General features: G+C 51.8%; 1 protein-coding gene across 1 annotated transcript in view; it reads right to left on the reverse strand.

Annotated features, from left to right (window-relative positions):
- Nos1 (nitric oxide synthase 1) overlaps positions 1-12633 on the reverse strand; it is a 111130-nt gene that overhangs the window by 70906 nt on the left and 27591 nt on the right. The window contains exon 3 of the mRNA XM_032886874.1: positions 5913-6039. Within this exon, the coding sequence (XP_032742765.1) occupies positions 5913-6039 (127 nt within the window). The remainder of the gene's footprint in view (positions 1-5912; positions 6040-12633) is intronic.

The raw sequence follows: 12633 nt of genomic DNA on the forward strand, positions 1-12633 counted from the left end.
AACTCTTTCAGAGATGTGGCCGCCCTGAGTTTCATCTGTGTTTGAGCCATCTCTTGCAAATGCCTATTTGCTGCTCAGCAGGGCCCAACCCATGAGCAATCTACAGACTCTGCAGTCTTCACTGACAGATCAAGAGACAAAGAGGGTCTGAGGGGCCAGGTGACAGGACTGGGTGTGTATCCTTAGAGAACGGTCCCTGGGAGACACAGGTCATCGTGCGGGTGACAGAAGGACCATGATAAGAGAGAGTCATAGTGTTCGTAATCCCCCTGCCTCAGGTCAGTGATATAGTAATTAGTCAAGCTCAGGCTGTTAGGCTTGGTGGCAGGTGCCGTTAGCTGCTGAGCCATTTCACCAGCCTCTGTTCCTGGCTTCAGCGAAAGAAAAGTTTTCCTTTCTCCCTCTTGCAACGAAGGGCGTTCGCCGCAGGTCTGGTGACCATGGCCTTCATTGTGTTGGGATACTCAGTGTCCATCCCTCCATTCTTTGTGGACCATGATCTTATTTTCTGGTGACCTACTCCACGTGAGGCCCTGCTGAGTGGGGACTCCGAGATGGTAGGACTGTCTCCAGCACTTAGCGATCCTCGCTGATTCAGTAAATCTCTGTGCCTCAGTTTCCTCTACTATAATATAGGGATGACAGAGGTGTGTGCTGTGTGGTGCATGTGTAAGATGCGTGTGTGCATACGTACATGTATGTCTGTGTATGTATACATGCATGAGTGTGTGCATGCGTGTGTGTATGTGCGTATGTTACACACTTGACTGTGCAGGTCACGTGTTTGTGCCTGTAGAAGTCAGAGCAGGATGCAGGGTGCCAGGTGTCGTCTTCCATCAGTTCACCTTCTATACCCTTGAAGCAGGGCCTCTCACTGAGCCTGAAGCTCACCACGCTTGTAGGCTGGCCAGTTAGCCTGCTCCTGTGGAGCCTCCTGTCTCCAGCCCTGAACCCTACCAGGCCTGCCTTTTTATGGTGGTGCCAGGGATTTGAACTCAGGTCCTTGTGCTTGCTTAACAAGTGTTCCTACCGACTAAGCCACCTTGCCAGCCCAGGCTCCTTTGTGCTTTAAGTCATCTTTAGGAACATTACCCTAACACCTGTGTTGCCATACAATGTAGGAGGTAATAAAATGATGATCTGATGCAATTTTGTGTGTACTTTTGGCCTGTGCCCCAGTAAATCCATGGGTACGTAGCTGAGGCCTGCGGGGTGCAGACAGAATTACCCTGGATGGGGCTGAGGATGGAGAGAGATGGCAGTCCTGAAGTACTCAGTACAGCACTGACATTGCTCAGTAAGTACCAGGCATGGTTGCTATGGTTACTGCCATTATTTAATAGTCTAACCCATTCCATCCCCCAAGAGGCCTTCTGATGAGGGCTAGCCTTAGCTCCACGCTAACTACTCATTTGATGGAGGTCACCAGTGAGGACCGAGCCATCCCGGCCCCACCCACCGGCACTGTCGGCTACCATGCTATGGTCATAGAACCCTCGGCTCCTCTGATGGCCGCACGTCCCCATGGCTGTGGTGTTAACCACCATGGTCCATATTTTTATTTTGACATCACTAACAAGCTTGGGTCAGGGCCGATTGGGGTTCCCTGCGAGGTGGTGTGCTGGGAGCTGGGAAGCAGGGCGTCTGCTCTACTCCTCGGTTGCCCAGACCCAAGGCTGTTGTCCCTCTACTCTTCAACAGTGCACACCCTTCTCAGAGACCTCAGGTCCCCTGCGGACTGGGGAGTAGGGGCTCAGGAGCCTGACCCCTCCTGCCTTGTAATTTGGGAGCTCCCCAGAGGCTGAGGGGCTGGTGCTCCCTTGGAAATACAGAGATGGTCCGATCTACGCTGGATTCTGACATTTTGAAAGTAGCCAGGAAGCCCTGGATCCCCAGGGAGAGGAAATGCCTGCTCCCACTGGAATGAGGGTGGGGAGGGAGGTATAAGAAAGGCCACCGCAGTGACCATCTGATCATTTCAACCACCAGGAGGCTGGAGACAGGATGGGGTGCTGGGAGAGAGACGTGAACCCCAGGGGAGAAGTCATTTCAGCCTGGAGCCTTCTGTGTCTCAACGCTGTGGGTTGGATAAATGATGTATTAGACTCTGAGAGCGGACGTCTGGCTCCAGACAGCATCAAGTTATTTCTTCAATAGGCGAGCAGCCGGGGGCGTGCGAGGGTCAGACCATCAATAAGAACGGGTGCCGAGAAGGGCTGGGTTCCAATCCTAAGGTCCTACAGAGGGTTTCGGTTTAACATGGCTCCCACAAGCTCATGTGTTTGAACAGTAGTCCCCCTCGAGTGGTGATGTTTGAGTGACTGGGAGCCCGGCTGGAGGAAATGAGTCGCTGGGAATTCAGCACTGAGTTTATATAGCTCTCCTCTACTTCCTGTTCTAGCTCTGCTTCCTGATCTGTCAAGATACGAGCAAGCAAGCCTCACCCTCCCTCAGCTGCTGCAGGCAAGATGGCTCCCTTAGGCCTTTCTTGCCTACCCCGGAACTGTGATACCAAAATAACTTCTCCCACAAATCTGCTGGGTCAGTCATTCTGTCACAGGAGAGAGAAAGGAAATGAACACGGGGAGAAGGAACAAGCAGCACTGCTAGCAAGTGACAACGCACACTCGGTCTTGCTGAGATGGTGACCGTAATGGGTGTCAGGGACTGTCAGGAAGTGGAGAGTCTATGGAAGGAGGATGGTCTACATAGTCGGCTGTCCCCCCATCCCCTGTGGTGGTTTGAATAAGAATGGCCCCCACAGATTCTCATAATTGAGTGCTTAATCGACCAGGGAGTGGAACTTTTAAAAGGATCAGAAGGATTAGGAGGTGTGGCCTCGTTGGAGGAAGTGTGCCACTGCGAATGGGTTTTGGGGTTTCAAAAGCCCACACCATGTCCAGAGTCTTACTCCGCCCCCTGCCAGTCATGGTTTGAATATGCAAGGAGTGACCTTATTAGGGGGTGTGGCCTCGTAGTAGGTGTGGCCTTGTAGTAGACCATGGCCTTGTTGGAGTGGGTGTGGCCTTAGAGGAGTAGGTGTGTCACTGTGGACTTGGGCTTTAAGACCCTCATCCTAGCTGCCTGGAAGCCAGTCTAACACTAGCAGCCTTCAGATGAAGAAGTAGAAGTCACGGCTCCTCCTGCACCATGCCTGCCTGGAGACCACCATACTCTGAACCTGTAACCAGACGAAATTAAATGTTGTCCTTCTAAGAGTTGCCTTGGTCATGGTGTCTGCTCACAGCAGTATAACCCTAATGAAGACACTGTCTGTGGATCAGGAAGCAACTCTCAGCTATGCTCCAGCACCTGCCTACATGCCCCCATGCTTCCCTCCTGATAACGGACTAAGCCTTTGAAACAGTAAGCAAATAAACTCTCATGACAGTTGCCTTGGTAATAGTGTCTCTTCACAGCAATAGAACGGTGACTAAGCCCCTAATCAGATAGGCTCACATATGGCTAGATAGTGTACATTTTAATGAAGAAATGTATTTTTGTGTAAAACCTTGAAACAATGACAAGAAATTAAAAGTTAGGCTCATCTCTTAGGCTCAACAGACTGTACACCCAGCAAACTGTCCCCAAGCCTCAATCTGGCTGAAGGTGCCACTTCCTGTCTTTGTCTCAGGAGGGTTATCAGTGTATACTTCATTTTTAATAAAGGATTCTATAAACTAGTGTAGTGGTGCACATTTGTAACCCCAGCGATTTCGAGGCAGAGGTTTACAAGTTCAATGCCAGCCTGGCCTATACTCCCTTTCTTGAAAAAGCCGAGGGCTGCTGACAGAGTTCAGCCTATGGTACTTTGTGCATGCCACGTCCCGGGGTTTCCATTCTCAGGACCTCCCTCCCTCCCTTAAAACAGAAAGAAATGATGAAGGGATTTTTAAAGATCACAGTTGTTTGTTTTATTGTCTGTGAACAGGGGCCCTGATGTTCCAATGTGGGCTTGGTTTGTTTGTGTTTGTTTGCTGGGGTGGATCCAGTGCCTCCTGTTTGCTAAGCACATGCTCAACTCATGCGCCCGCCCCAGCTCCAGTGTGGCCCTGATTTTTGAGGACAGTTTAATGATGCTCATCCACAAACATTCCTGGGTTGTCACAGGCTGAGGGAGAGTCAGCCAGGAGGATCATGGAATTTCCCACATGTTAGCCACCAGCAGCCAAGGAATGCCACTTGTGCTGTGGTTCAGGCTTGGCTCATCCTCCTCCGGAGTCCTGGCTCCGATGGACTGAAAGGCTCTGTTTGTGCGCAGGTGCTGAGGAAAGGGGTTGCTGCTCTCCCTCCTCCAGACATCCCATGGATCACCCCACTCCTGCTGCTGGGGGTGAGGAGGGATTGGTAGGACACATGGGCTCTTTTTCCAGGGTCACTCTGCCTGGCCCATCAGCCACCCAGGCAAGAGAGATGAGGCTGCTGATCTCCAGCCAAACCGAGGCAGTCTTAGAGAGAGATGGTGACTCAGCTGTCAGCACATATCTCAGTAGACTGGCAAGGACTGAAACACTTGGTAACAGATGGAGCTGGCGAGGCTGTGGGCAAACAGCCCCACCCCCAGCCCCGGCACTTATCTGGTAAGATGGGTACAGCCACTGGGCTGTAAATGTAAACGGCTTTTGACTCAACTTTAACGGTTCTAGGAATTTTTTTCTCTCTCCTGGTTAAGTCTATTCACATGCCAAATGAGGTATCTAGACAGTGCCACATGGGACAGCATTGTCACAGCCAAAGAGTGGCAATAGCCCAAGCGTCTGTTAGGAATGACTTATTCAAGAAAGGATGGCATGGCGTCATAGTGGAATATTATATGGTTGTGAAAAAAGAACCAGGCCTGCTATACAGACTAATTTTTATGTCAACTTGACACAAGCTAAGAGTCACTTAGAAAGAAGAAACCTCAATTAAGAAAATACCCCCGGGGTTGGGAATTTGGCTCAGTGGTAGAGCGCTTGCCTAGGAAGCTCAAGGTCCTGGGTTTGATCCCAAGCCCCGAAAAAAACAAAACAAAACAAAACAAAACAAAAAAACAACAATAACAAAAAAGAGAAAATACCCCCAACCAGATTGGACAGTGGGCAAGCCTGTGGTGCATTTTCGTGATTGATGATTAATGTGGGAGGACCCAGCCCACACCTCTGGGCTGGTGGTCCTGGGTTCTATAAGAAAGCAGGCTGAGGGGTTGGGGATTTAGCTCAGTGGTAGAGCGCTTGCCTAGCAAGCGCAAGGTCCTGGGTTTGGTCCCCAGCCCTGGAAAAAAAAAAAAAAAAAAAAAGAAAGCAGGCTGAGCAATCCATGGGGAGCAGGCCAGTAAGCAGCACCCTTCCATGGCCTCTGCATCAGCTCCTGCCTCCAGGTTCCTGCCCTGACTTCCTTCAGTGATGAGTGGAAGTGTAAAGTGAAATTAACCCTTTCCTTCCCGAGTAGCTTTTGGTCATGGCGTTTATCACATCGATAGAAACCCCAACTAAGACAACCCCTTCTAGCTGGTACTTATCTCCTAGATGTATTAATACACCGAAATGCAAAGCCAAGCGCTGACCGACACTTTAGTTTGTACAAAGGTACAAAAGTAACACGAGGACCATTTGTCTGTGTATATGTGAGGCGTTGGAACACACACACACACAAAAACAACCAATATTGCTGATCTCTAGGGTTGCCATGAAGGGTGAGAAAAATATTAGCATGGATATTTGGTGTCTTTAGAATGTGGTAGAAACAGGAAGGTTAAAGTGTGAAGCAATTCCAGGTCCACAAACACTGGTAACCATGACACATTCAGTCAATCCTCGAACATCAGACTCCGTGCCCCTGGGATCTCAGGCTCCGCCCCCCCGCCCCACCCCTGCCTCTCTCTCCTCCCCTCAAGAAGTGTGGGACCTCAGGGCCCAGCGAGTCTTGCTTACCTGTTCCTTCTCTGAATATGGGTTGTTAAGGACCACGGGAACGTTGCCCTTTCCCCACAGGTCATTGAAGACGCGGTCATTCTCCCCGCCCAGGGGCGGAGCTTTGTGCGATTTGCCATCGAGGTCTCTGGAAGGCAAAGAGGCTGGGTGAGAAAAGGTGAGGGCGGAATTGCTGCCTTGATCTGGGAGTCCTGTGTCTGTAAAGAACCCCAGCTTACTCGGGTCTCTCTGTGTAGCCTGTGGGCCCACGCATCTTCATCAGGGATAGTCTTCACCATCACCATGATCACCATCATCATGGCTGCCTTCATAATGACCATCACTATGACCACCATTGCTACCCAAACCATCGCCACCACCATAGTCTTCGCCATCACCCTGATCTCCATCACGATCATGACCATCATTGCTACCCAAACCATCACCATCGTCTTTACCGTCACCATGATCACCATCACTATTGCCATCATCAACACCACTATTACAATAACCATCAATATTACGAGTACCCCAACCATCACAACAATCATCATTTTCCTTGCCCTCCATGACTGCCAACTACCACCAGCGTCATCAAAGTAAGACTCACACAAGAAAGCTGGGGACCAGAGAGGAAGTCATTAGTTCAAGTCACACTCCTCAGCCACAGGCTTGTGCCTCACTCCAGAAACTGATCTCCTGCCCATGAAGCCCCAAGGCCTCCCTGCCCTTTCCTCTGCTCAGCTGTCTGAGTTAGGGTTTTACTGCTGTGAACAGACACCATGACCAAGGCAAGTCTTATAAGGACAACAGTTGAGTGGGGCTGGCTTCCGGGTTCAGAGGTTCAGTCCATCATCATCATCAAGGCGGGAGCGCAGCAGCGTAAGGCCACTAGGAGAAGACTGTCTCTCACGTGGTTTGGAGGAGGGTCTCACTGCTCACCCCCCCAGTGACCCACTTCCTCCAACAAGGCCACACCTCCTCCAACAAGGTCATAATAATGCCACTCTCTGGGCCAAGCATATTCAAACCACTACACCAGCCCAGGCCGAGGCTCTGTTGGCAAGGCCCTATAGGGTAACCAGCCTTGGAGAAGACTGAACCATACCGGGGTCACCTCTGTCCTTTCCTTCTCTGCTCCCCATGTCTGTTGACCTTGCATCCAGTTGCAGTTATACCTTATGGTCATGCCCGGTCCCCACCTTCAGGCCACTCTGCCACTTTGTGTCCCTCCTGGGTATTGGTCCTAGGTATGGGGGTTGTTCTTGTGTAGCCGTGTGCTACCTTCCCAGTTTGGGGGACTTCCCCCTTTTCCGGTCTTCAGGGGTTGTCATTTGGAGTGAAGCAGAAATTGAGAACCTGGTTCTGGGTGTATTGCCCTACTGGCTGCTCCAATGGGGCAGCCCGCACCTCCTTGCTGGGCTCCTCCCCATCCCTGTGGCCCATGTCACAGCCACTTCTGTCCTTCTGCGGGTGGGGATTACATCATCCACAGAACATTATGTCTCACCCTCTTTAAAATGTCACCAAACTGTCCCTTGAGTGGTTCTTGATGGCCAGCGTTTCCCAAGTCAACGGATTACCTGCGCGGCAATTAACTAGGGAACGGGCTCTGTAGAGAGACGCTTCAAATGTCACTGAGCTCCATTTCAGCTCTGTCGTGCCTGAGCTGACAGCATCACATGACCACAAATGGGGCCTCAGCAGACAGGGGAGGAGGTTAATGCGTTTGGGGACATCGGTAATGTACCCGGTACTTGTACACCGTTACTTCATCGCTCTTCAACAGCCATTCCCAGCTCTTGGTTTCAAGTGAGAGAGCGGAGCCCAGAGAGGCAATGCAAGTTCCCCAGAGGCCTACGGTCTGGAGCTGAGCAGAAGTGCAAAAGTAGATCTGAGTGATGGCTTCTAGCTCCCATCCCTCCTGTGATTAAAAATAATGGGGAGGAGGGGCAGAAAGGACAAGCCAAGATACTTATATCCTCAGCTACAGGTGACAGAGCCAGATCCCAGCGTTTGTGAGGCCGGTCACCCAGGCAACTCTGAGGTGGCTTATCTTGTGACCTTGTAAGAAGGAGCTCGAGGGTTTAACACCTATCTTTTGTGGCTTCTTTCTTCCTTTCTTTGCTTCTTTCCTTCCTCCACCCCCACTCCCTTGTCCATGAACACCTTTGTTCAAAGAATGCATTTGGAATTGTTCAGCTAACACACGCTGAGTTTTAGAGCCGTGCGTGATCAGCGGGGAGCGGGCATTTTTTAGTATGGAGCCCAGGGTATGTCAGGGCTGAGCTGTCTGATTCCTGGGCACTCAGGACGAATTCAGGAGTAGACTCCCTTCCTCTGGACCCACAGCCAATGGGAGGAGGCTAGGGAGGACCCGGTGAACCCCAGAGGTTCACCTGCATGGTGGGGGCTCTTAGAGTATCCCGAGGCATCTGCTTACGGTGGCATGCATATAGCATGCTGTATTGGGTCTAGGCAGAGCCAAGTTTGATCTGGCTAGGCGAGTCTGGATGTGGAACCAGCTCCAGTGTGTCCTTTGTCACTTGAGAGTTAATGACAGTATGGACCCACATGGTACTCAGCTGAGGGCACCTGCTAGTGACTCTACCTTCTTGCTCCTTCGCCACCACACTAGATAGGAGAAAGGGACGTCTAGGCCTTCAGGGCCTTTGTCACATCCATACCATCTGGTATGGGCCATACGTGGCCATGAGACACTTGAGAAGTTCAAGTCTTCTGTAGTTAAGACTCCCACAATTCTCAACTCTGATCTCCACTCTCCCCTCCTTTCTGCTCCCCTTGGTCTGCCCTCAGCCTAGGGCTAGTTCCACCCATTCTTCGAAGTCTGTGGGATGGCTCATCTCTGCTGGCCACTATGTGAGGTCCCCTGCACACCATGTCACAGCCAGCACAAATAAGGCACTCGCTCTGATGATAATTCCTGAACAACAAAGGGAGCTGCAGCACAGAGAGGTTGGGCCATCTGTCCAAGATCACACAGCCAGAGAGAGAAGCTTGCTAAGGCTTGGTTTTGCTCTTGTCATAGCTGGCCATCCTGGAGAACAGGGCTATTACGTTGGGGGAACCCTGGAGGTATATCGAGCTAGATCACGTAGCTAGCTCACTCCGTCCACTGGGCAAATGCAGACATGGTGGTGACTTTTTTATTGTTTTCCCATGAAAGTGCAAACACCGAATCGGGGAGCAGCTGTCTCGTGCCTTCCGAGAAGGCTAACTGGATGACTTCATTTTGCCACCATTCCAACCCAGGACCTGTCTGGCTGCCTTGAGTCACCTCTACGTGGTTGAAACTATCTGGGCCTGGACCGGTGAGGTTTTGAGCCAGAGACTTCCCTTCTGTGAAGTCTGCCCCAGGCCTCGAGGGTTGTTGAGCTTTGTGCTGGTCTTCTATACCCACCCCATTGACTGTAACAGCACCACACCTCACGATGACCTGCAGAGCTATCTGTGGACACTGTGCTGAGAAGCGCCCATATCAATCATCGTGTCAGCACCTCTGAACCCTCACACAGCCTTGGCCAGGTCCTCAGCAGAGGGTACATGGGAATCAGGTTTCTAGTCTCTCACAGAACGGACAGGTAACCTGGTCTGGCTCCTCGGAAAGCTCCCATGGCTGACCACTGGCCAAGCCCGAGGACCTGGCAAGGAGCAGGTGTGTCAGGCCCGCGTGCCAAGGCCCAGGGAAGGTAGAGGCAGTTACCAGACGACGGGACTGCTACGGAGCAGCTGGCCTTGGCAGAAAACCTGCCCTAGCTTTTCATGGACAAGTTGGCAAAGCTATTCCCATCCTCTTTGCCCTGCGCCAGCAGCTCTTTGTTGCTACTTCCTCCCGGTCTCAGATACTGGGGGGCTGCACTAATACAAAGGCTTTACATTTATGGAGGTGGGATACGGGATGTCTTGGCTAAGCTTTCCCCTTGGCTTTATTGAGGTGCTGTCGTCCTGGTGGGGAGGTGTTAGTGAGAATGAGGAGGTGCTTCTCTTTTGAGATAGAACTCGGCTGCCTTTGAACTCAACTGTGTAGTCAAGGATGGCCTCGAACGTCTGAGCCTCCTGCTCTTTCCCCTGAGAGACAGGATTATGGTCGTAGGCCATCAACCCTGGTTTGCATGGTGCCAGATTTGAAGCAAGGGCCTTCTGCATGCTGGGCAAACATTCTCTCCCCTAGCCCTTCTTTTGACTGTTTTGAGACCGCCGAACTGAACAGCCCAGGACCGGCTTTGAACTTGCCGCCCGCCTGCCTCAGTTTACCAGATGTCAAGATCACAGATATGAACCGCCAGGGTAGGCTGTAAGGTTTGCTTCAGGGGGACAGGACTCCTAAAAGGAATCTGGAAGCTGGGAAGAGAGACAGGGCGCTGGGGCCTGCCATGATTCTAATTATGGATACCCAAAAGCTGGGCAGGGTTTATAAACCCACACCTGCAAAAGGGGGTAAGTAAAGAAATTGGGGGGGAGTGGGCTGAGTTTGCATACTGGGGGACAGGAGAACTTGTATTGCCTGACTCAGCCTCTGTCCTGTCCCGCTTGGACATGGAGTGTTAGAGCCAGCCATATTTGCTATTCAGCGCAGGTGCCCTCAGTATCCCTGGGTAGCTACATCTCTGAGAAAGGGTGGACTTTGCAAGGTAAAGCAGGAGGCAGGAAGTTTGCAAGCATGAGGACCCAAGTTGCTCAGCACCATAGCTTTCCCATAGAAAGTTCCTCTCACTATTTACTCTTCATCCCTTGGAGCTTTCCTTCATCTCTTTGAACTCCTCACCCCGGTCCCTGCCTCAGGACCTCTGTTCCCGATGTGCCCTCTTATCAGAGTCCTCCCCCCCAGCCCCCAGCTTTCACATGACTGGCACCTCTGTCTTCCCCCACCTAACATCCTCCTCACCCTGAGCTACTTCCCCCCAAATCTCTGGCCTATTTCCTCCCTGGCATGAGTCACCACGAGAGATGACGGGCAAGTGTCTATTTGCCTATTCTTCTTGTCTCTGATGTGACCAGGGAGGGGAGAGCCTTGGCGAGGCCCCAGCTCCAAGAGCCGAATCAGGGGCAAGACTACGCTCATTCCAAACTTCACTGGGTGGCAGTGAGAAGCCCGCTGGGGACAGGTCAATGTGGAGGGGAGGTAGACGCATTGAGCTCTTCCACAGCTCATTCAGGATGAAGGGTTTGAGTGTCCAAGTGACGAGACAGAAAGGGGACAAGGCAGGAGACGTGCCCAGGGAAGGACAGATTGGGGAAGACACGCGTGTCTGATGAGGGGGGAAATGGAAGTCGCTTTGGGTTGGGGCATTGAAGTTTGCGGAAGAGACTTTACAGTGTCTCTCAGCTGTGTGCAGCACGTGCCGGCTCAGGCAGCCTGGAGCCAGCCCTGCTGAGGGTCACTCTGTGTGTGTGTGTGTGTGTGTGTGTGTGTGTACACATGTGCATGCACATGCTCACATGAATATGCACATGTATGTGAAGGTCAGAGGCCAATGTGTTGACACAGGGTCTCTCCCTGTGTTAGAATTCTCCAATGAAGCAGGACCGGCTCATCAGCAAACTACACAGGGAGCTGGTTAGCTCAATCATCTTAGGGCTTGTGCACGCCTGAGATCTCAACCCAGGTCCTCGTTTTCCAGAGCAGTCGCTCCTGCCCCCTCTTTGCCACTTTCACGATGCGCAAATGCTTATTAGTTATGCAGAAACAGGCCCGACAGCTTGTCCCATTACAGGAGGACTGGACCTGTGGGCCTGTCTCTTCCATGGTGACAAACGGAGGATTGGGGAGCTCACTGGACCCACCCGACAGACTCTTCCATAACTTGTGCAGGCCCCTCCTCATCTTGAAGGATGACAGGTCTTGGTTGTCTTGACCTACATTAATTACTCGGAGCCCAGAGGAACTGCAGGATCTCAGTTTCCCTTTCAGGCTCAGTTGAAATATTCTGATGGCTTTCAGAGGCCAGCAGCCAAACACCCCACAGGCAAGAGAGTCATCTACGAGGTAGTCAAACACAGCCTCAGACCTGAGTCTGGTCTGGCTGCTTGCTAGCTGTGTGACCTGGGATAAATGACAAATCTTCCATTCTTGCGTTTGATATCACAAAAATGGGGCACTTTAAGAGACAAGAGAGAGACTGACTTAAAGATGTTAGCATGGGGCCAGCCTCTCTGGGAGTGGTCAGCAGAGATGGACACACAACACAGTCCTCCAACTCAGGATTGTCACAGAGCCAGGGGGTGGGTAGGTGAGTCTGCAGGCTGCACTTCCCCGGCAAGCTGCACTCCAGACACTGACTGAGAGGCCTGTCCATTATGAACAGGGCTGTGTGGCCTTTGCTAAGTGGCTTTACCTCTCTGAGCCTCAGTTTGTTCATTTGGAGAAGTGGGCTGAAGCCATGCGTCCTACTTCCATGGCAGCGTCTACATGACCTCTGAAGAGGCGCCTAGGGACTCACGGAGAGCTTTGCAGAAGGGTATAGAGGGGCAGGTTGGTTATCTGATCAGGGCCAGGATGGCCGGCTGTTCCAGATGGATACTGGACCAGGGACCTTGGCCTCCTTAGAAGCCTGCCTCAGGGTAGCAAGCTGAGCAACCTCGATATCCTCTGACACTTTATTTAAAGTGACCGCTCTCAAATGTGGAAGGTACTAGAAGTCTGGGGTTCCTGCCTCTCTCTCACTACTCCTTGGGGCCACCTGGCTTCTGCGGTGTGGGGACGACGGGTCTGTCTCTTAGA

This window comes from Rattus rattus, chromosome 16 (genome assembly GCF_011064425.1).
Source record: "Rattus rattus isolate New Zealand chromosome 16, Rrattus_CSIRO_v1, whole genome shotgun sequence".
Taxonomy (NCBI): domain Eukaryota; kingdom Metazoa; phylum Chordata; class Mammalia; order Rodentia; family Muridae; genus Rattus; species Rattus rattus.